This window comes from Aspergillus fijiensis, assembly GCF_003184825.1.
Source record: "Aspergillus fijiensis CBS 313.89 unplaced genomic scaffold BO72scaffold_30, whole genome shotgun sequence".
NCBI lineage: Eukaryota > Fungi > Ascomycota > Eurotiomycetes > Eurotiales > Aspergillaceae > Aspergillus > Aspergillus fijiensis.
This window is the reverse complement of record NW_024469006.1, coordinates 75479-93607: the sequence shown is the minus strand read 5'-3', so window position 1 is coordinate 93607 and position 18129 is coordinate 75479. Positions and strand designations below refer to the sequence as shown.

Below are 18129 nucleotides of genomic sequence, written 5' to 3'. Positions count from 1 at the left end.
GACCTTGGCACTGCTCTGAGCACGAGCATCTACTGTGAAGCACCCGGTCATCCAGCAGATACATTGCATACCGCATCCTACACACCTTACCGTAAGTAACACGCTGCACAGCTGATAGCAGACAGCCTCACATACTGAGAGTAGTGCCAGACACCAGCAACTCTTGTCCCAGACAAGCCAAGCTCAGCCCTTGGACCAGGAGACACAGACCCGTCTCTCTAACCCTCTGTCCCAAAGGTACAACCTCTTCGTGGACACCAGCACCATGCGTCAGGAGCGTCTCAACGACGCCGCGATTGCCCTCCACACGGCCCTATCCAGCGCGGGCGTCAAATACGGTCATTTCGGCGGCTACGCCTGCACCCTGCTCGGCAGCCGACGCGAGACGAGTGACATCGACTGCCTGGTGTCCGCGACCAAGCCCGAGATCCTCGCTCTGGTGGACGGCGTCAGCAACTTCACCGTGATCCCCCGCAACCGCGAGGATTACGTCGCTTTGGTCTGGAGTGACAGCGCCAACCAGGGCGAACCGGTGCTGATCGAGATCTTCTGCGAGCGCTTCCGAGGTAAGTCCCCCCCCCTGCCAGAAAAAACACCCCCCATCCCCAATGCTAGCTAACCCTCCCTAAACCCTAGGCTCGCACTACACCATGTGCCACTGCTACCCGCGCCTCACCCTCGTGCGCGGCGAACGCATGGGCGTGGGCCTGGTGCAGCACCTGCCGGCCTTCGCCATCTTCAAGGGCAAGCTGCGCGCGGCCGCCACCCGCAGCGAGCCCCACGACGTCTTCGACCTGTGGTGGCTGGCCGGCCGCTTCCAGACGGTCTACAACCACGCCCGCCTCCTCAACCTCGACTACGTCGGCTTCGCCATCAAGCGCTACCCGGGGCTGGAGCTGCTGTTCTTCCTGCTGGGGCTGGACGTCGTCGCCGCCGCCGCGCGGGTGCAGGACGTCGAGCTCAACCAGCTTCCGCTGTCGGGACCGGGGGATATCCAGCGTGGACTGTTGCTTTGAGTAAGTCGCGTGTGGAAAAGCAACTGATGATCTGTTTTCTTTCGTGGGTTTGTGGTCTAGCGGTCGAAAGCTGAGGTGTAATTTCATGGATGGGTGAGAAGTCGGGATTCAGGAGACATGTATCTATGTGCATTTGAGGCACTTCTTTTCTCTGATGAACAGGATATTAATGAAAGACTAATGCAACCCTCCTGAAACATATCTTTCTCTGTTAGAGGTCCTGGTTAAACCATAACTGCTCAGACCATGTATTGAAAGAGATCTTTCCAGACATCTGTGCCCACACAGCGTACGCTATACCGTTAATGGCGAATTCCATATCTACCATGTAAACAAGTCCAGTCCTCTGACACGCTGTGCAAGGAGTTGACAAAGTAAACAGCATAGCTACAATTCTTCCCTCCGCGATGCCTGACGACCTTCAGGTACATAGCTAGTGGAAGTAGTGACATCAGACTCACTTCTGCCAGCTCTAAGCCGCCGAGCAGCAGTTACAGCACGCACCCTGGCGTGCTACCTTTAATCTGGCCGTGAAACAAATGGTAAAGTTATATGTGTATCTGCGGTGTTCGTACAGCCCCAGTAAAACCCATAGGTGTAGTTATTCTAATCCAACCCTTCATGATTTGTTTACCGGTATAATCGGCATCCCTTCATATACCCAGAATACCCAGCTTGACCTTCGAAACCACATCTTAAGATACTCTCATTGACAAATAGAGCAACCTGTCTGCGCCTAACATTCCCAGCCATCCAAGAAAACACGATCACATAAATCCCGGTTTCCAGGGTAGCCCGCAGCAACCCCTCTGTTCTTTTCTAGTCATCCTAGACCCCCCTAAATTATGTTACTTGGCTTCGACAAGAGGATCTACTCTTCAGAATATATGGAATGGAAAATGAAGCGTCGAGCTTTGTAGGAGTATCCGAGTCGGGATTTAAGCCCAGAACCCTATAGGTATAATTGTTACGCTTTAACGAAGCACCGAGGTGGATGGGATCCTCTCGTAACAATTGAAGGAGCCTTCATAATCCTGGCTGATAAAAGTTGAAAGGTAGAAGTCTCCAGCGTGGATAGGCTACTGCGTACAAGCGGCTTGATTTCCATCCATCCCAAAGAAATCAACGATTGAGTGGCATGCTGTGTTCAGTTTGCGATGATCACCCTAGGTGTAGTGTGGTAGATAGCCCGCAATATATGGTTTCCCAATTCGTCTAATCTACCCGAGAATCTCGGGGAAATATATCCACATACATCCTTCTCTACATCGTAAGTTCTAACGCACACACTTTGACATGTATATATGATTGTATAAATCTATCTATAATATCAGGCATATGCGATACACACCACGAACGAAAGGAATGGAGCTCAACCCATATTCAAGCAGACCCAAACACAAAAAAAGGCATTAAACCATCAACTCAGTAATCCGGCCTCCAGGTGATCGCCAACTCAATCTGATGATCCTCCTGCGAGGCGAAGACCTTGCTCTTCGTGGGCCCCTTGGGAGCCTTGTCGGCGAAGAAAGTGGAGTTGCCGTTGTATGCGAGCTTGCCATCGTCGATCTGGAGATGTAAAGTTTGTACAATGTCAGTGAACCTATGACTCGAACACCATTGTGTGATTTAGAAGGTTGTGTAGGAGCGGAGAGCGGGATAGCTCGGGCGAAATGAGGGGGAGGGTGTGTGCTTACGCTGAATTCCTGTGCTTTGTGCACGGCACCACCGCAGGTGAAGATGTCCTTGGCAAAGCCGCAGTTGCCCTTGCTGGAGTGGAGGGTAAAGAGATCATCTAATCCAAGTTCTCTATTCAATAAATTGCTCTGCCAGATGATGAAACAGAAAAGTCTTGAGCGTAGAAAGGGAAGGGAGTGGTGTACCTGACGTCTTCTTCGCAGTAAAGGTTGCACACGTGCCCGAGGAGAACCACGCCCCGCGGCTGATAATACACCCTCTCTTCTGGCCCAATGTTGAGATCATCAGGTTGCCCCGGCCCTGAAAAGGGGCGCCCGGGGGCGAGGTGGGCTCCGAGGGATTGTGAGTGGTTGTTTTTGTGGGCTCGTGGCCATGGTGTGGGGTTTTAGGCTGGTAGCGGATGCCACTGGCCGGGCAGTTGGAGATTTGTCCGTCTAATTTAGATTGTAGTCTGGTTAGTATGAAAGTGATCCCAAAGCGAAGCAAGGGGATGTGGCATGCGCGAGGCGGGGAGAGGTCGCGGCGTGCTGCTGGATGCTCACCTGGGTCCGATGGAACGAACTTCCCCGATACAAGAGGGCCTGCGACGTTGAAGTAGTACCATACTTCATTCAGAGACCCATGACGACAACGGATTGTGACCTCTGCGCCGTGCGACTGTGACAGCACATCTTCAATTTCGCGACGGGTGTAGGTTTTCGTGTAGGAGGGGAGGATGTTGGCTTTGGCTAGGGTCTGTAGTTCCGGCTCGTCAGTGTGTGGTGTTTAGATTGGTGGGGGGAGCAGCTCACCTCATAGGTAGGTAGCTCTCGGTACAGATCGGCTGTCTTATCGAAGTAGTCAACAACCTCCTGCTGAGGAACATACTCCGTGTAGCAGTGTGTCTCAAGGCTGCTCACGCAAGTACCGTGCTTATTCCACTCGTGTTCCCAGAGGTTCGGGTCGTCTCCGCGGAAGTCTTTCCAGTATGTGCTCATGTAGTCGAGCAAGTCTCCACGACCGGCATCCACCAAGATCAGCGAGATGTTACTATACCTCCGCTTCGAGTCACAGTACTGGTCGAATCCGCCGTTGCAGTGGTCCGGCCTATGTAGGAGAAGAGGGGGATATGGGTCAGTCCGGCGGGTTATTGAAAGGTTGAATAAGAGGATCACAGGCTCTCGCAATCGTTTGATAAACAGAGAATCAACTCACCAGAGGCCATGAATTGTCCAGGCAGTCTCCGGTCCAATAGCGGGGTCAGCATCCCAGAATTGCGTCTGTAGCATCTGACCCCCCGGATAGTTGAAGCAGCAGGTATCCTGGCCATGGTACCGTGTCTTACAGCTCAATTCGGCAGCCGGGCAATGCTGAAATGTCAATTCTGAGGTCGAGTAATCTGATCCCGAGAGAGAGGAGACCCCGAGTGTGCCTGTGATGGCTTTCAGGACCTGCTGGGGTCCGGGGAGACGCTGCAGGAGCGTATCTCTCATAGAGCTGGCGGTGGACCCGATAGCTCGGGTGTCGCTATCGGAGATAAACATTGGCTGTGCTGAGGCACTTGACTAGGCCTCGAGACGGTACTAAAGTTGCTCAACACCAATTATGAGAGAAAGGGAATCGGTAAGGATAAAGGATAAGGATGCAATGCAGAGAGGACAAAAGGAGCAGAAGTCAGTTATGAGGCGAGGCGAAGGAGACTCGAAGCTCCCCCGGGTTCTGCACGTGCTTGTATCCCATGACCTGTTGTGACTGGCTTGTCTGACTGGTCACTCCGCCGCCGATCCTCCGATAAGAGTTCGGGTTTCTTATCGCGCCGGTCACCTGATAACACTTCATGATAAGGTTGGTCGCGGGCGACCGTACTATGTGCCAAGAAAGAGTATGACTATTTACAACTTCACCTGCCCCACAATCTATTGATTCTGCAGTGAGCCGAGGCTCCCTGTCCGACTTGAAGTATTTCCATCACCAACAGCATCATCGTCATCATTTACCCCCGAGATACCCACTCGAAAGACACCCTCACACCACTCCGCAAAAGTATCCACATCCCAGACATCGTCCTCACGTCCCTTCCCCTTCCCCTTCCCTCTCGCTCCTGCAGCCATTGACCCGCTTCGTCTCTCCTCGGCGACAAACCTCTCCCAAAACTCCTCGTAAATCTGGATTACCCGATCTTGAACCGCCCCTACCAACGTCTCCCGCATCCGCAGATCATCCAGGTACTCCCCCAACACGCGCCTCAGTCCCAGCACCTCAGTTTCGATGTTCCGACACGTCGGATAGATCCACTCCTCCGCCGCCTGTCTCTGAGCGGTGGCGGTGGCCACGAACTTCGCAGGCAGTGATGCGGTCATTGTGCCGGCAAATCCATTGATGAAGTCGTTGATCACGGTCCGGAGACGGCCATCCAATTCGACTTTTGCATCTAACATGTTCTCGACCACGCGGGGCAGGAGGCCATGGCCGACCAGGCGGACGAGATTGCGTGGGTTGAAGAGGCCGCCGCGCTCTTCGCGAAGCTCCCAGAAGGTGTGCGTTAGACCAGAGAAGTCTAAAGAGGTTTCCGGGGCGACATATTCGATGTCGAAGGCGACAATTTGTTGTTTAAGGATGAGGAGATGACTCATTAGGAAGAGTTGGCGATGGGTCTCTAGACGAGTTGGGGGAGTAGGAGTTGCGGGTTTGGGATTGTTTGTAGTAGTTGAGGGGGGGATGAGAGTGCTAGCGTAGTGGAGGGAGAGGGTGGTTTGGTGGACGATTTGATGGGCGAGATCGTCGAAGACAGTCGACTGTACATTTATGAGTAGGTTGGCCTTGATGATTCCTAAAGAAGGAGGACTTACATTAACAAGCCGGTAAATGCGGCTCAGGAGCCAGATGGCTTTACGGAGGGTCGGATACCACCCACTAAAGGCATTTGGAGTCTCAAGATCCCACTTCGCATCCGGGTCTGCATCTGTGCTATCTTCGATGTGTTTCGTGGGCTTTTGGATATTGACAATGGGCTCGGAAGCAATCTTGCGGCCGGAGATTTGGCCCTCCGTGACCGAGATTGAGAATTGCCGGTTGCGTGCTGGATAATCCAGGTCTTCGGGACGGGGCTTGTACCGTTCGATCTCGTCGCGGAGGAAAGCCTGAGCACGGAAGACGAGACGAGTTTGAACGTCTTCCAGAGCAGGTTGAATTAAAGTGGTGAAGTCGAGTTGGTTGGCGTCCAGAGGTTGCTCCAACTCCTCATCCTGATCGAATAGGTATCGGGTTTGCAGCAGCGTGCAAAGCTGGCAAAGCTTGACTATCTTGTCCTCATGAATGATCCTGGGCTGGAGGTGATCATACAAAGGTTCGCAGATGGTTTCGAGGAAGTCATAGAGCCCACCCTGACCATGGAACCACTCCCCCCATAGTTCAAACTCGTCCAAGCAGACCCCGCGGATGTAGCTAATGCTCGCACGAGCGAAAGAAACCAGGTCCTGTGACGAGGTAGGCGACTGCGCGATGTCGCTGAGATTTTTGCGGACCAGCGGAATCATCAATTTCCCGCGAGTCGCTGCATAGTTGGCGTGAAGCTCGTTGAGAAGGCTCTGATATTCGGCTTCCGTGCCTTGGTCGGGGTCCAACGGAGGCACGGCGCGTTTCTGGATCTCGAGGCCAATTTGTTTCAGCTCCGGTGCGCCGACCCGGAACTTCGCATACAGCAAGGTGGACATCGTTGTCTCATTGAGCTGTTTGTCGGCGATCTTCTTGGAGGCATCGGCATAAATATCGCGCAGAGAAGTGACAAAGTGTGTTCGAATGAGAGTGAGGGCTCGAGTCATCAGGAGTCGATACCTGGAGCGGTACACGCTGGCCTCTTTTTGCTCGGTCTGGACAAGCAATACTGATTAATGCGGTGATATAGCAAGACCATGACGCCATATGTACTCACATGTACCTCCATGTAGTCCAAGCACTCATCGAGTCGTCTGAGCATATCCGAGAACTCTTGCCCGCGCACAGTATTTCCAGCACCCGGGGCGTTAAGCCGCCTTGAAGCGGGATCGAGAAATTCATAGTACTGCAGATTATCCTGGATGTCCGTAGCGAGTTCCAGATCGTGCTTCTGCGCGGAGAGAAGCCCTTCGCACTGCTTCTGGAAATTGGACGTCTGCGACTCCACGGCTTTGAAGTCATTGGACAGGTTCGTGAGAAGATTAAGGGTCGATGATGTATCCGATAACAAGGAATCTAGGTGGGTCTTGGATAACTGGAGCTCCTGTAAACATGCTCTGAAAGAAAGACAGGTCAGCATGTATCAGGGGCTTTGTCGGCGGCGGCTTGTTGCGCGACTTACTGATATTCATCGTAGCTGGCTTCAAGCAGACTACCCTCAATATCGTTGTACCATTGCGCAAATTCCAGCTCATTCTTGATATCGGTAAAAGATTCCAGACCATCCGGAATGGTCTCGTGCTCATCAATCACCTTAGCCTTGATATCCACCGGCGGTCCAGACGGGGCAGTCTGGCGACGACTTCGCTGACCCGCAGCTTGTTGGCGCATTGTCTCTTACGAGATGAGACTGCTCAGAGATATTTCACTGTCCTGGTGCCTGGTTCTAGGCCCTTGTTTCATACAGCAGGCAGTCCGGTCAGCACCCCGCGAGCCGTTTCGCACATCGTGGTTGTAAACACGCCGCAACCTCCGTGGCTTCAATGCGCCGCTATTCTGCCGCCACCTTCCGCTTACGGTATCTGACGCAACGACCATTCACAATTAATCTTTTGGAGCTTTGCCTTTGAGCTCTTACCGTAAGCACAGGCCAGTCAAACTGAGCAACTTTGACTGTATGAACCTATTCTAGGTGTTTTGAACATCATGTGGACACCTCGGGGACGGCAATCGGCGACCAGCTTCGCCATTCAAGCTTCTCGCCGCCTAGCGAGGAACAGTCGAGCTGTTGGAGCTCCTTGGCGGCGATTTTATGCCAGCAGTGGCGACAACCAGGGATCTTCCTCTCACTGGTTTCGGAACTCGCTGGGTGTGGCAACCTTAGGTACTGCTGGATACCTGGGCTATGAGTACGCCACGTCCAAGGGCAATGAACTTGAGACCCCAGTAGAGCAAGTGAAGGATCTCACAAACGCCACCCAGGACTTCGGCTCGCAATTTGCGCAGAAGAAACGGAGTGTCAAGAGTCCCGGTGTCTATGTCTGGGGCAACAATGCCTACAAAGTAGTCGACCCGGGATCGAAAGACTCGGTAGTGAAGACTCCGCGGAGGCTTTCGTACTTCGACGGCCAGGTCCTCAGAGACCTCAAGCTTGGCGAGACGTCCGGCGCGGCCATCACTGAGAATGGCGATCTGGTGCAATGGGGCAAGGGCTTTTCGGAGACCGACTTCAAGCCTACGACGACCCTGACTGGCAAGAACCTTACCTCGCTCTGCATGTCCAATGACCGCCTCATCACTTTGTCATCGGATGGCACTGTCTATTCGATCCCCATTGCCAAGGAAGACCAACTAGGAGGCCACAAGCCCAGCGAGGGCTCCTGGGTGCCTTTCTGGTCTGGATCGGCTAGTATGAGCTATCGCAAGCTGCAACCCAGCCTGAGGATGGGTGAAAGGGTGACCGCTGTCACCGGCGGAATCGATCACGCACTGCTTCTTACCAGCTCAGGCCGCGTCTTTTCGGTTGCCTCTTCATCGGAAAACTATCCTTCCTTCGGCCAGCTCGGTGTATCGGGGTTGAAGTGGGCGAATCGCCCCAAGGGACCGGTGGACATGTGCCACGAGGTCAGCGCCCTGAAGGGATCCAAGATCATCCAGGTTGCGGCCGGCGACTATCACTCGATGGCCCTCGACGACCACGGCAATGTGTATGCCTTCGGTGATAACTCTTTCGGTCAGTTGGGAATGGAATTCGACCCGTCATTCCCGTACTGCGATGCGCCCATCCTGGTGCCGATCAGGAGACTCTATCGGGGCCCATACCTCCCTAAGGCCACTCGGATTGCCGCCGGAGGCGCCAATAGCTTCATCGCTGTGGATGTACAGCGGGTACTAGGTTCGAATGAGAACCCTTCCACTGTCCGCGACCTGGGCCGTGTCACGGTTGATGTCTGGACGTGTGGACGGGGAATTTGGGGTGCACTGGGTAACGGTAAATGGACTCATATCCAAGATTCCCTTACAAAGGTGAAGCCCTTGAGTGGGCTGTTCGAATACGATGAGCGCCTGAAGGGACTCGCCCCTATCCGCATGCGTGATATCTCCGTAGGTACGACACATGTGTCGGCGGTGATGGACAACAACACGCAGATGGACGCAGCTCCTACAGATTCTCTCGATGAAACGAATGCCTGGGGCTACGATGTCCTCTGGTGGGGCGGCAACGAGCACTTCCAACTCGGCACCGGCAAGCGTAGCAACTCGTCCAAGCCGATCTACATCAACGCGCCTACTGAGGGTAAGAAAGAAGCCGAGAAGCAGGATGCACGGCTTCAGATAATGCCTCGTCACAAGAGCAAGGTCGGTCGTCGCACGGTGAACATGGAACAACGGGTGGAGTGCGGACGACACATCTCGGCGATCTATTCTGGGGTATAATTTTACTGTTTCGTTGCAATATGTGAAATAACCAAGGGTGGCAAAAAGCGGTCATCTAAATTGTACATTACTAGGTAGTTGGTTCTGTGGGCTTCGGTCGGGAAAAGCAAGCAGGTGTGAAGCTATTGATATTTTTGAGGTATTTTTCTTTTGTTTCAATGTGCAGAACAGGAGTCACGGAGCCGAGGTTACACCAATTGAATAAATAAACCAACATCTGCAGCAGATAAGTAACAACAACAGTCCCAATCCCACTCCATCCAGAAGACTCGCCCGATCCAACTTACCCTGCCTGTCACAACTCCGCAGGAAACCCCCAGAGTCTGTCTCGGGGACGGCGGATCCATCCATGATGTCAAAAACCCGGGATTTGTCGCCATTCCGGGACTGTCTGTGGATCCGCAAACGGTCCCCATTCGAGCGCTGCTGCTTGGCTCCACGAATTTCCGATCGATTGACCTTCAAGTTTTTTAAATTGCGGGCAACCCTTAGCTTTGTTTGAAGCCGATATAGCAATATAATCTAGTCTCAGGGCTTGATACGCTCACACATCAATGGCTGCTTCATCGCCAGCAGATCGCGCGGAGGAGGTCAAGAGCGTGAGTCATGAGTTTCTTCGTCCACTTCTCATCATCCCATTGTCGCATTCCAGCGGGGAGTAGATCATCGACATGCCTACCTTACTATTCGTCAATCAATCAAAACTAACCATTGATCGCATCTACTTCAGCTCCTGAGCGCAGTTGAAGACCTCCTGATCCCCTTCATCCGCAGCGCGGATTTGGACCCTCTCGCCTCCAACAAATCCCTTTCCCCGAACGACGACAACGAAAATGGCACATCGCTGGTCGAGCACAAAAGACCGGAGGAACTGCAGCGGTTGCTCCAGCTGAGCCTGCCGCAGGAAGGCACGGGTCAGAATGGTCTGGTGGACGTTCTCCGGCAGGTGCTCCGCTACTCGGTCAACACCTGGCACCAGGGGTTCCTCGACAAGCTGTACGCCTCGACCAATGCGCCCGGCGTCGCGTCGGAGCTCATCCTCGCGGCCCTCAACACGAACGTCCACGTCTACCAGGTCTCGCCGGCCCTCACGGTAATCGAGAAGTACACGGGACAGCGTCTGGCGGCGCTGTTCGGGCTCACGGGCCCGCGCGCCGGCGGCATCTCCGTGCAGGGCGGGTCGGCGTCTAACACGACCTCGATCGTGATCGCGCGCAACAACCTGTACCCGGAGACGAAGCGCGAGGGCAACGGGGGCCACCGGTTCGTGCTGTTCACGAGCGCGCACGGGCACTACAGCATCGAGAAGGCGGCGCAGATGCTGGGGCTGGGCAGCAGCGCGGTGTGGGCGGTGCCCGTCGACAAGCAGGGGCGCATGATCCCAGCGGAGCTGGAGCGGCTGATCCAGCAGGCGCTGGCCGAGGGCCGGACCCCGTTCTACGTCAACGCGACGGCCGGCACGACGGTGCTGGGCTCGTTCGACCCGTTCGCCGCGATCGCCGCTCTCTGCAAGCGATACAAGCTCTGGCTGCACGTCGACGGCTCCTGGGGCGGCTCCTTCATCTTCTCGGCGGCGCAGCGCCACAAGCTCGCCGGCGCCGAGCTCGCCGACAGCATCGCCATCAACCCGCACAAGATGCTGGGCGTCCCCGTCACCTGCTCCTTCCTTCTGGCCGCCGACCTGCGCCGCTTCCACCGCGCCAACACCCTCCCCGCCGGCTACCTCTTCCACAACCCGGACACGGCGGCCGAGTCGTCGGAAAGTTCCTCGGAGGAAGAAGAACCGGAGATCGACTCCCCCGAGGTCTGGGACCTGGCCGACCTGACCCTGCAGTGCGGCCGCCGCGCCGACTCCCTCAAGCTCTTCCTGGGCTGGACCTACTACGGCTCCGCCGGCTACGAGCGCCAGATCGACTCCGCCTGCGCCGTCGCCGCCCACCTCGCCACCCTGGTCCAGCACAACCACAACTTCATCCTCGTCAGCGAGAACCCCACCCCGTGCCTGCAGGTCTGCTTCTACTACGCGCCCCAGCGGCAGATGGTCTACCCGCGCGGGCCGGCGGCGACGACAACGGCTGAAGCTGAGGTCGAGAGGGCCAAGGCTAACAGCAAGGTTACGGAGCAGGTGACGCATGCGATCGTCCGCAAAGGGTTCATGGTCGACTTCGCCCCGCCCAGTGGCGATGAGGATGCCGTCGGCGACGGCAAGTTCTTCCGCTGCGTGGTCAACGTGCAGACCGCCAAGGAGACGGTCGAGGCGCTGCTCAGGGCCATCGAGGAGGTTGGCCCCGCCATTGTCGAGAAGTTGAAGGCCCAGGGTCGCTAGAGCCGTGCCGGGCGTCGCTGGGGCCATGGGTTTGTCGTGCATCGTTGATAAGTCCCATTTCTCCCTGCGCGGGTCAGTCCGACTGTAGTTTGAGTGCAACATTCTACAGACTGGTTGGTATATCTCTTTCAGAGTGGCTGTACGTTGGCGTGAGGCTTAGAAGGGAAGACAAACAAAACAAAAACTAATAGAATAGAGCATAGAAATTATAATGTCGTCGCAAGACGCTTGTCAATAGGTTCAAAATACGTTCAATGGATATCTTATGAGTTCAAGTACTTCACCGGCCCGCGATATGCACAACAGGGCCCCCTCTTATGCTCAAGCACTAGTTACCAATCTCGGCTCGCCGCTCCAAGACACTTCTAGCCTCCGCTTCCGTCAACGAGTCGATTCCAAGCTCGGCTAGAACATCTCTTGCGCTCTCATTGTCCTTGAAAAGCCGTTTTTCGACCTCCCAGAGCCCGGCCCGAGCCGGGGGGCCCGCTTCCGTGGGCTCATCCTCCCTCGGGTCTGTGGCGCCATCCAGAGCTGTTGGCTCCGTCGTGCTCAGCCCGAGCAGTAGAAGCGCCTCGCTCAACTTCTTCAGCACTTTCTTAGAGCCGCCAGGCTGGCTCGCCGCGCCTAAAGTGACGTCAACCACACTGCCGAGGTGGTCCATGTCGCTAATGAATTGCAGGGCCCCGGACGCTGAGAACGTGTTCCTCATCAGGATGCTGCTCCACATGAACGTCTGAATCGCGAGAAGAACCTGCCGGGTGATCCGGCGCAAGGGGGCGAATCCCAGGGCTCGGGAGAGGAAGGATAGCTCTGCGGAAATGGTACGCAGGACAGGGGCTAGGTCGGAGGTGGGCGGCAGAGGAGCGCCATTGGGAGCCGGCGTTGTGGCTGCCAGGGTTGTCCAGGTAGAAACGCGGGAATAAGGCTTCAGAGCGGAGCGCACATTTGATGTTAGCGTGGATGTGATGATCGACTCGGAGCGGAGTCGTAGGCGCCGGTATGCGGAAGCAGTCTCGTCGAATAAGGCGCCTTCGGAGGCTGTGCCTTGATCGTCGTCGTTGTGGTGGTTGCTGTTGTTCACAGCCTGGGAAGTGCGCGATGCAACGTCTGCGATAGACATGGAGCCCGCCACGTTCTTGCCCCCGTCCTTATTTAGCCTGACGCGCTCTTGGAGCTCAGCCCAGAGCTCCACAAAGAATACTTCGTTGCTCCAATCTTCCATCTTCTTCTCGAGCCACTCCGCGCTTCCAAAGACTCTGCAAAGTCGCTCAAGTCCAGCCACACCTTCGACGCTGGCCTGTCCGTCCGAGCCCTGCACGGTCCGACCGATAGCTGAGGTCATGGCGAGGTAGGCCTCCAAGGCAGACTGTAGGCGTTCGTGAAATTGGTCGAAGATGGTGATCTGGATGTCGATAAGGAAGCGAAGCTTTTGACTGAACGACGATAAATGCTGGTAACGCTCGGTAATTGTTTCGAGGAGGTCGTTGACACGGATCGCGGCCTTGGTCGGTTTCGTCGACGAGAGCTCAACACCATCGTAGTCGATATTACCACTGTCTGGTGCGTCCACGATTTCTTTGTAGCGAGCTAGCGCGAAGTCCTTCTCAACCTGTAGCCAGCGATCAAACCAACCCTGCTTGGTCAGGACCTCCCACGTCACACCTTTCCAGTCGCCAGCGACATAGGGATCCGGTAAGTAGTTCCAGGATTCGCGGACCTCGCTGTCAAAAGTCATCAATTCGTGCACAAAATGGCTCAGGAGTTGTGGGTGTGTCGATATTTGAGGCATGAAGGTGGCTATCTTTTTCCGCAACACAGGCAAGAGTGCCGTGATAAAGGCATGAGAGGCATTATAGAAGTTCCACTCGAGGTCGGTTCCGACCTGTTTCGCCTTTTCATCGAATATAGGCTGCAAGAACGAGGCGAAGAAACTCCCGAAGTTGTTCATCAGATCCGTGATATGAGCTAAAAAGTATTCCGGCTGAGACTCTTAGACTCATGGTTTTCAATACGGTAGTTGTACGGGATAGTACGGTACCTTGTCAAGCCTGTTCGTCGGCTTATCCCCGCTGAAGTGGTATTTAAACCGAAGTTCCAGCGGATGCACCATCACCTCGAGCGGCAACAGCACCGGAGGCTCAGCGCATTGATGCTCGGGCACAGAAGCGCGGCCAGTAAGCTCACTATACCATTTGTGTTAGAGCATGAACCGCTTTCCGCAACAAGAATTCAATAAAGGCGTACGGTATCTGCAAGTCGAGGAGCAATCCGAAGTTCTCCCTCCACTCCAGTTGAACATCATCCGGGAACTGCAAGTCTTTCGAAGGCCACTTTATGCGGTCCATCGTTCCTTGCAGCCGCTGCGAGAAATGGCTCTTCATTTGCTCTCTGAGCGCCGAAACCAACTTCCCCACATAATCGACCAAGTGAGGGGCAGCCCCTTCTGCTGCCGGCTGGGCCTCGTGCAATGATCGAGAGATGTTGCGAAGCCGAGTATATGATTGAATCGCCAACCTGGGATCACTTCCGGTATCTTTCAAGGCTTGCTGGCTGTATGCAGTTTTAGCAGTTGAAGCACAGAAGGCAACTTGAAGCTATTTCCCCACCTTAACTCCTCCGCTTCCTTCAATACAGTCATGTAGCCCCTAGAAATCTCAAGCCTCCGCAGCTTTTCGATGCTAGCCTCGAACCGCTTGGCCGCATCATCGCTGGAGTCGGACCCAGTGATTGCTTTCAGGCGCCTGTCAATATCCTCTTGCTGCACGTTGAATGCTTCGGCTCGCTGGCGAGTAGCTTCGGCGTGGTCGTTGGAGGCCTTGGTGGCATTGGAGAGAGCTTCTTGTGCTTCAGCTAACTATTTCGAGCCCTTCGTTAGCATAGTGAAAGGCAAGGTGAGGTAAAGTATGGCCGTTGAAGCAAAGGGGCTAAGCAATGTACCTGCTTGCGTTGCAGCTCATGCTGGGCTCGTAGACTCGACAACAAGGAGTCGAGGCTCTCTAAATCAGCAGAAACCTGAAGTTTATCGTTCAAATAATCCTCCACTCTTGTCCTCTCATGCGATGACAAGGCAGATGCAGAAGTGGCCATTCTTCGCGAAGTGAGATATTGTTTTGGAGAAGTTGGCGGGGGAAAAAGTACAGCGTGGAGTCGCAAAGTGGACGGCCGCTACGGTGTCTCCAACGGAGAATAGCGGCTGGAAGCTCTGGACTTCCCGCTGCCCGTTCCGTCCAACCAACGTCATCGTTTCCCTCCCGTAGCTCAAGACACTATGAAGCACGTCGCAGCACCTCAAACTCAATGGCTTCTGCTTGACAAGACCTTTGTCCTCAGTCTAACGTGATGGCCAGTCCGGCGAAGAAGCGGAAGAGGGATGACCTCGAATCCTCCGCTCAGCGCAACCGGAGCATAGCGTCATTCTTCCAAGGGCAAGCCAGCAAGCGGGCGGAGAAGACTCAGCAAGCATTGCAGACTCCAGCTGAAACTGAAACCCCAGATGAACAGACTCTATCTGACGAGGCTCTTGCTCGCAAGCTTCAGGCTGAGTGGGACCAAGAGATTGCCGCTCCAACATCGCAGGTCGATACTCCCACTAGCGAGCCTACACCGGTGCCGGCGCCGGCGCCTCTAGACTCGGAGGCTACCGACCTGAAACCAACCACTGGACAAAATAAAGGCATCCTATCTCTTCAGTCATCGACGGGAACGGAAGATACGATTTCTCTGGCTGTGCCGTTCGACCAGAGCCCCATCACATTTGACGCGGCCAAATATGCGCAGAAGCTGAAGGGCCACTGGGCTGCGCAGGGAGGCGACGCTACATACGCGCTCTTAATAAGAGCTTTCGTCCTTGCGAACGCAACAACCAGTCGTATCAAGATTGTGGATACTCTAGTCAACTTTCTTCGGGTCTTGATTGAAGGCGACCCTTCGAGTGTTCTTCCCGCAGTCTGGCTTGCGACGAATTCCATCTCACCACCGTACGATGAGATAGAGCTAGGCTTAGGCGGATCCTCGATATCTAAGGCTTTGAAGAAGGTTTATGGCCTTAATAGTCAGGGTCTCAAGACCCTTTACGACAAGCACGGCGATGCAGGCGATGTGGCCTTCGAGGCCAAGAAGAGGCAGAGCTTCACCTTGATGAAGCCCAAGCCACTGAGGATCAAGGGCGTGTACCAAGCTCTTAAGAAGATTGCTCTGAGTAAAGGAAGTGGAAGCCAGGAGGCCAAGCAGAGGATAGTTGAAAAGCTACTGCAGGACGCTCGTGGTGCAGAGGAGAGTCGATACATTGTTAGGACACTCGTCCAGAATCTGCGCATTGGAGCTGTCAAGACGACAATGCTTATTGCGCTGGCCCGAGCCTTTCTATACTCCAAACCAGAGGGAGCTGAGTTTGCTGTCCAATCTCAACAAGACATGGCGCGTTTGAGGAAGGAAGAACTCGCAGAGGTCTACAGCAATGCAGAGGAAGTTGTCAAGGCTTCCTATGCTAGACACCCGAACTATGACGATCTTGTACCATGCCTACTCGAGAGCGGCGTGACAGAGGAACTCCTTGTGCGCTGCGGGCTACAACTACACATTCCCCTCAGGCCGATGCTAGGCAGCATCACGCGTGATCTATCAGACATGTTAACCAAGCTACAAGGGCGAGACTTTGCCTGCGAGTACAAATACGACGGACAACGCGCCCAGGTTCATTGCGACGAGGCGGGTAAGGTGTCCGTCTTCTCTCGCCATCTGGAGAATATGACCGAGAAGTACCCGGATCTCGTGTCTCTCGTGCCCCAGATCCGGGGCGAAGGAGTGTCCAGCTTCATCTTGGAGGGCGAGGTGGTTGCAGTCGATCAGGACACGGGGGATCTGCAAGCCTTCCAAATCCTCACCAACCGCGCGAAAAAGAACGTCGATATAGGCTCCATCAAAGTGAACGTGTGCTTGTTCGCTTTCGACTTGATGTACCTGAATGGACAACCACTGTTGGATCGCTCATTCCGCGAGCGTAGAGAGCTTCTGCGGAGTCTATTTGTCGAAGTGCCCAAACGGTTCACTTGGGTCAAGAGTCTCGACGCCACATCCGCGGACTCCGAGGCCGTCCTCGAGTTCTTCAAAAGCGCCACCGACATCAAATGCGAGGGGATCATGGTGAAGGTGCTCGACAACGTCCTCAGATCGGACCTCGAGCTGAATGACACCACCGCGCCACCCACTGACCCCGCCCCTGGCGGGAAACCCGACCCCAAAAATTCTTCGACATCCAAAGCGGGCGGAGGGCGACGCAAAGCCCTGCTGTCGACCTACGAGCCCGACAAGCGCCTGGAATCCTGGCTCAAGGTCAAGAAGGACTACAGCACCTCCTCGGAGACGCTGGACCTGATCCCCGTGGCCGGCTGGCACGGCAACGGCCGCAAGGCGAAGTGGTGGTCGCCGATCCTCCTCGCGGTCCGCAACCCGGAGACGGGCGGCCTCGAGGCCGTCACCAAGTGCATGTCCGGCTTCACCGACAAGTTCTACCAGGCGAACAAGGACAGGTACGCCGAGGGGTCGCCGAACGTGATCTCGCGGCCCAGCTACGTCGAGTACTACGGCGCCCCGGACGTCTGGTTCGAGCCGCAGGAGGTCTGGGAGATGGCCTTCGCGGACATCACCCTCAGCCCAACGTACCCGGCTGCCATCGGCCTAGTGAGCGAGGAACGCGGCCTCAGTCTGCGGTTCCCGCGCTTCCTCAAGGTCCGCGAGGACAAGTCCATCGACGAGGCGACCACCTCGGATTACTTGGCGTATCTGTGGCGGAAGCAGTCTGAGAAGAGTAGATTGGAGGGGGAGCCGCCCGCACCAGCGGACGATGCTGATGAGTAGAGATCCACCTAGGACATAGGTATGACCTAGAATATTCAAACCAGCTATTTGGCGTAGATGAAATGATGACCTTCTGTTTTGAGTATGAATATATACGAGTACAAAAAAAATCTAGACACGAGCAATTCCAACCAAAACTTGACTCCCTCCAACCTCCCCAATATAAACAGCCATAGCATAATACCTAGCCAGGACAGATACTCGATAAGGTAACTCCAGCTAAACCCCCAATTTATCCCAAAATCATTCCCCTTTCACCCTCCTAGAAATACTAGGTACGTACTCCAACTCCCCCCCCCCCCCCCCCAACCAAGCAAAACCAACATCACGTGCCCGCCCACGGGCGTGCGTAGATCACCAAACCACCCTAACCCGAACAAAGAAAAGCTCGCCGACGGCCTAAGGCTAGCAAGCCCCCCCATTAACCTCAAACTGGTCTAGCGCCAACGCGAAATCAACGCGACAGCTTGCTCCTTCACGCGTTTACGGCTGACGCGTTGATTACTTTTTTTTTGTTGGTTCCCCGTGCCGCGGCCTGTCTTTTGCCTTTCCCCGACAACGCAACACCGAGGCAACGCCCTCGCCTACGAATACGATGCTCGGCTGGAAAGGAAATCCTGAGCAGACGTCATTTGGTTTTCTTTTAAGGCCTGAGTGTGGGGG

The 18129-nt window shown here is 55.0% G+C and overlaps 7 protein-coding genes across 7 annotated transcripts; 4 read left to right on the top strand and 3 right to left on the bottom strand.

Moving 5' to 3' along the window:
* Nucleotides 1-265: 265 nt before the first annotated feature.
* BO72DRAFT_459707 (uncharacterized protein) lies at nucleotides 266-1016 on the top strand (the record flags this gene model as incomplete). The annotated part of the gene is made up of 2 exons (XM_040946432.1): nucleotides 266-566; nucleotides 637-1016. 2 exons carry the CDS (start codon nucleotides 266-268, stop codon nucleotides 1014-1016), a joined length of 681 nt encoding a protein of 226 aa, XP_040800237.1.
* Nucleotides 1017-2306: 1290 nt separating this feature from the next.
* Nucleotides 2307-4400, bottom strand: BO72DRAFT_449008 (T2 family ribonuclease). The gene is made up of 6 exons (XM_040944922.1): nucleotides 3909-4400; nucleotides 3506-3800; nucleotides 3257-3449; nucleotides 2900-3148; nucleotides 2714-2811; nucleotides 2307-2585 (listed from the first exon to the last, which is right to left on the bottom strand). Exons 1-6 carry the CDS (start codon nucleotides 4235-4237, stop codon nucleotides 2442-2444), a joined length of 1308 nt encoding a protein of 435 aa, XP_040800236.1. The 5' UTR covers nucleotides 4238-4400; the 3' UTR covers nucleotides 2307-2441.
* Nucleotides 4401-4529: 129 nt separating this feature from the next.
* On the bottom strand, nucleotides 4530-7344 carry BO72DRAFT_406296 (Golgi transport complex subunit COG3). The gene is made up of 4 exons (XM_040942317.1): nucleotides 7030-7344; nucleotides 6625-6964; nucleotides 5543-6562; nucleotides 4530-5488 (listed from the first exon to the last, which is right to left on the bottom strand). Exons 1-4 carry the CDS (start codon nucleotides 7236-7238, stop codon nucleotides 4610-4612), a joined length of 2448 nt encoding a protein of 815 aa, XP_040800235.1. The 5' UTR covers nucleotides 7239-7344; the 3' UTR covers nucleotides 4530-4609.
* Nucleotides 7345-7481: 137 nt separating this feature from the next.
* BO72DRAFT_449006 (RCC1 domain-containing protein) lies at nucleotides 7482-9494 on the top strand. Its single transcript, XM_040944921.1, has one exon. The coding sequence runs from the start codon at nucleotides 7554-7556 to the stop codon at nucleotides 9282-9284; it is 1731 nt and encodes a 576-aa protein (XP_040800234.1). The 5' UTR covers nucleotides 7482-7553; the 3' UTR covers nucleotides 9285-9494.
* A 39-nt stretch (nucleotides 9495-9533) lies between these two features.
* On the top strand, nucleotides 9534-11844 carry BO72DRAFT_406291 (pyridoxal phosphate-dependent decarboxylase family protein). The gene is made up of 2 exons (XM_040942316.1): nucleotides 9534-9883; nucleotides 10015-11844. Exons 1-2 carry the CDS (start codon nucleotides 9839-9841, stop codon nucleotides 11608-11610), a joined length of 1641 nt encoding a protein of 546 aa, XP_040800233.1. The 5' UTR covers nucleotides 9534-9838; the 3' UTR covers nucleotides 11611-11844.
* On the bottom strand, nucleotides 11827-14745 carry BO72DRAFT_478182 (RINT-1 family protein). The gene is made up of 5 exons (XM_040947484.1): nucleotides 14548-14745; nucleotides 14217-14464; nucleotides 13855-14160; nucleotides 13649-13793; nucleotides 11827-13591 (listed from the first exon to the last, which is right to left on the bottom strand). Exons 1-5 carry the CDS (start codon nucleotides 14695-14697, stop codon nucleotides 11939-11941), a joined length of 2502 nt encoding a protein of 833 aa, XP_040800232.1. The 5' UTR covers nucleotides 14698-14745; the 3' UTR covers nucleotides 11827-11938.
* Nucleotides 14746-14771: 26 nt separating this feature from the next.
* Nucleotides 14772-17598, top strand: BO72DRAFT_141874 (putative DNA ligase I). The gene has a single exon (XM_040939179.1). The coding sequence runs from the start codon at nucleotides 14950-14952 to the stop codon at nucleotides 17464-17466; it is 2517 nt and encodes an 838-aa protein (XP_040800231.1). The 5' UTR covers nucleotides 14772-14949; the 3' UTR covers nucleotides 17467-17598.
* The last annotated feature ends 531 nt before the right edge of the window (nucleotides 17599-18129 follow it).

Excerpts from the sequence above, each read along its gene's own strand:
- BO72DRAFT_449008 (XM_040944922.1), bottom strand. The coding sequence starts at position 4,237 with ATGTTTATCTCCGATAGCGACACCCGAGCTATCGGGTCCACCGCCAGC. Across the intron at positions 3,801-3,908 it reads TGGACAATTCATGGCCTCTG|GCCGGACCACTGCAACGGCG; the intron begins GTGAGTTGATTC and ends TCTCCTACATAG. Across the intron at positions 3,450-3,505 it reads GAGAGCTACCTACCTATGAG|ACCCTAGCCAAAGCCAACAT; the intron begins GTGAGCTGCTCC and ends CCGGAACTACAG.
- BO72DRAFT_406296 (XM_040942317.1), bottom strand. The coding sequence starts at position 7,238 with ATGCGCCAACAAGCTGCGGGTCAGCGAAGTCGTCGCCAGACTGCCCCG. Across the intron at positions 6,965-7,029 it reads GCCAGCTACGATGAATATCA|AGCATGTTTACAGGAGCTCC; the intron begins GTAAGTCGCGCA and ends TCTTTCTTTCAG. Across the intron at positions 6,563-6,624 it reads TGGACTACATGGAGGTACAT|ACCGAGCAAAAAGAGGCCAG; the intron begins GTGAGTACATAT and ends TTGCTTGTCCAG.
- BO72DRAFT_449006 (XM_040944921.1), top strand. The coding sequence starts at position 7,554 with ATGTGGACACCTCGGGGACGGCAATCGGCGACCAGCTTCGCCATTCAA.
- BO72DRAFT_406291 (XM_040942316.1), top strand. The coding sequence starts at position 9,839 with ATGGCTGCTTCATCGCCAGCAGATCGCGCGGAGGAGGTCAAGAGC. Across the intron at positions 9,884-10,014 it reads GCGCGGAGGAGGTCAAGAGC|CTCCTGAGCGCAGTTGAAGA; the intron begins GTGAGTCATGAG and ends CATCTACTTCAG.
- BO72DRAFT_478182 (XM_040947484.1), bottom strand. The coding sequence starts at position 14,697 with ATGGCCACTTCTGCATCTGCCTTGTCATCGCATGAGAGGACAAGAGTG. Across the intron at positions 13,794-13,854 it reads CTCCTCGACTTGCAGATACC|TGAGCTTACTGGCCGCGCTT; the intron begins GTACGCCTTTAT and ends CAAATGGTATAG. Across the intron at positions 13,592-13,648 it reads CGACGAACAGGCTTGACAAG|CCGGAATACTTTTTAGCTCA; the intron begins GTACCGTACTAT and ends TAAGAGTCTCAG.
- BO72DRAFT_141874 (XM_040939179.1), top strand. The coding sequence starts at position 14,950 with ATGGCCAGTCCGGCGAAGAAGCGGAAGAGGGATGACCTCGAATCCTCC.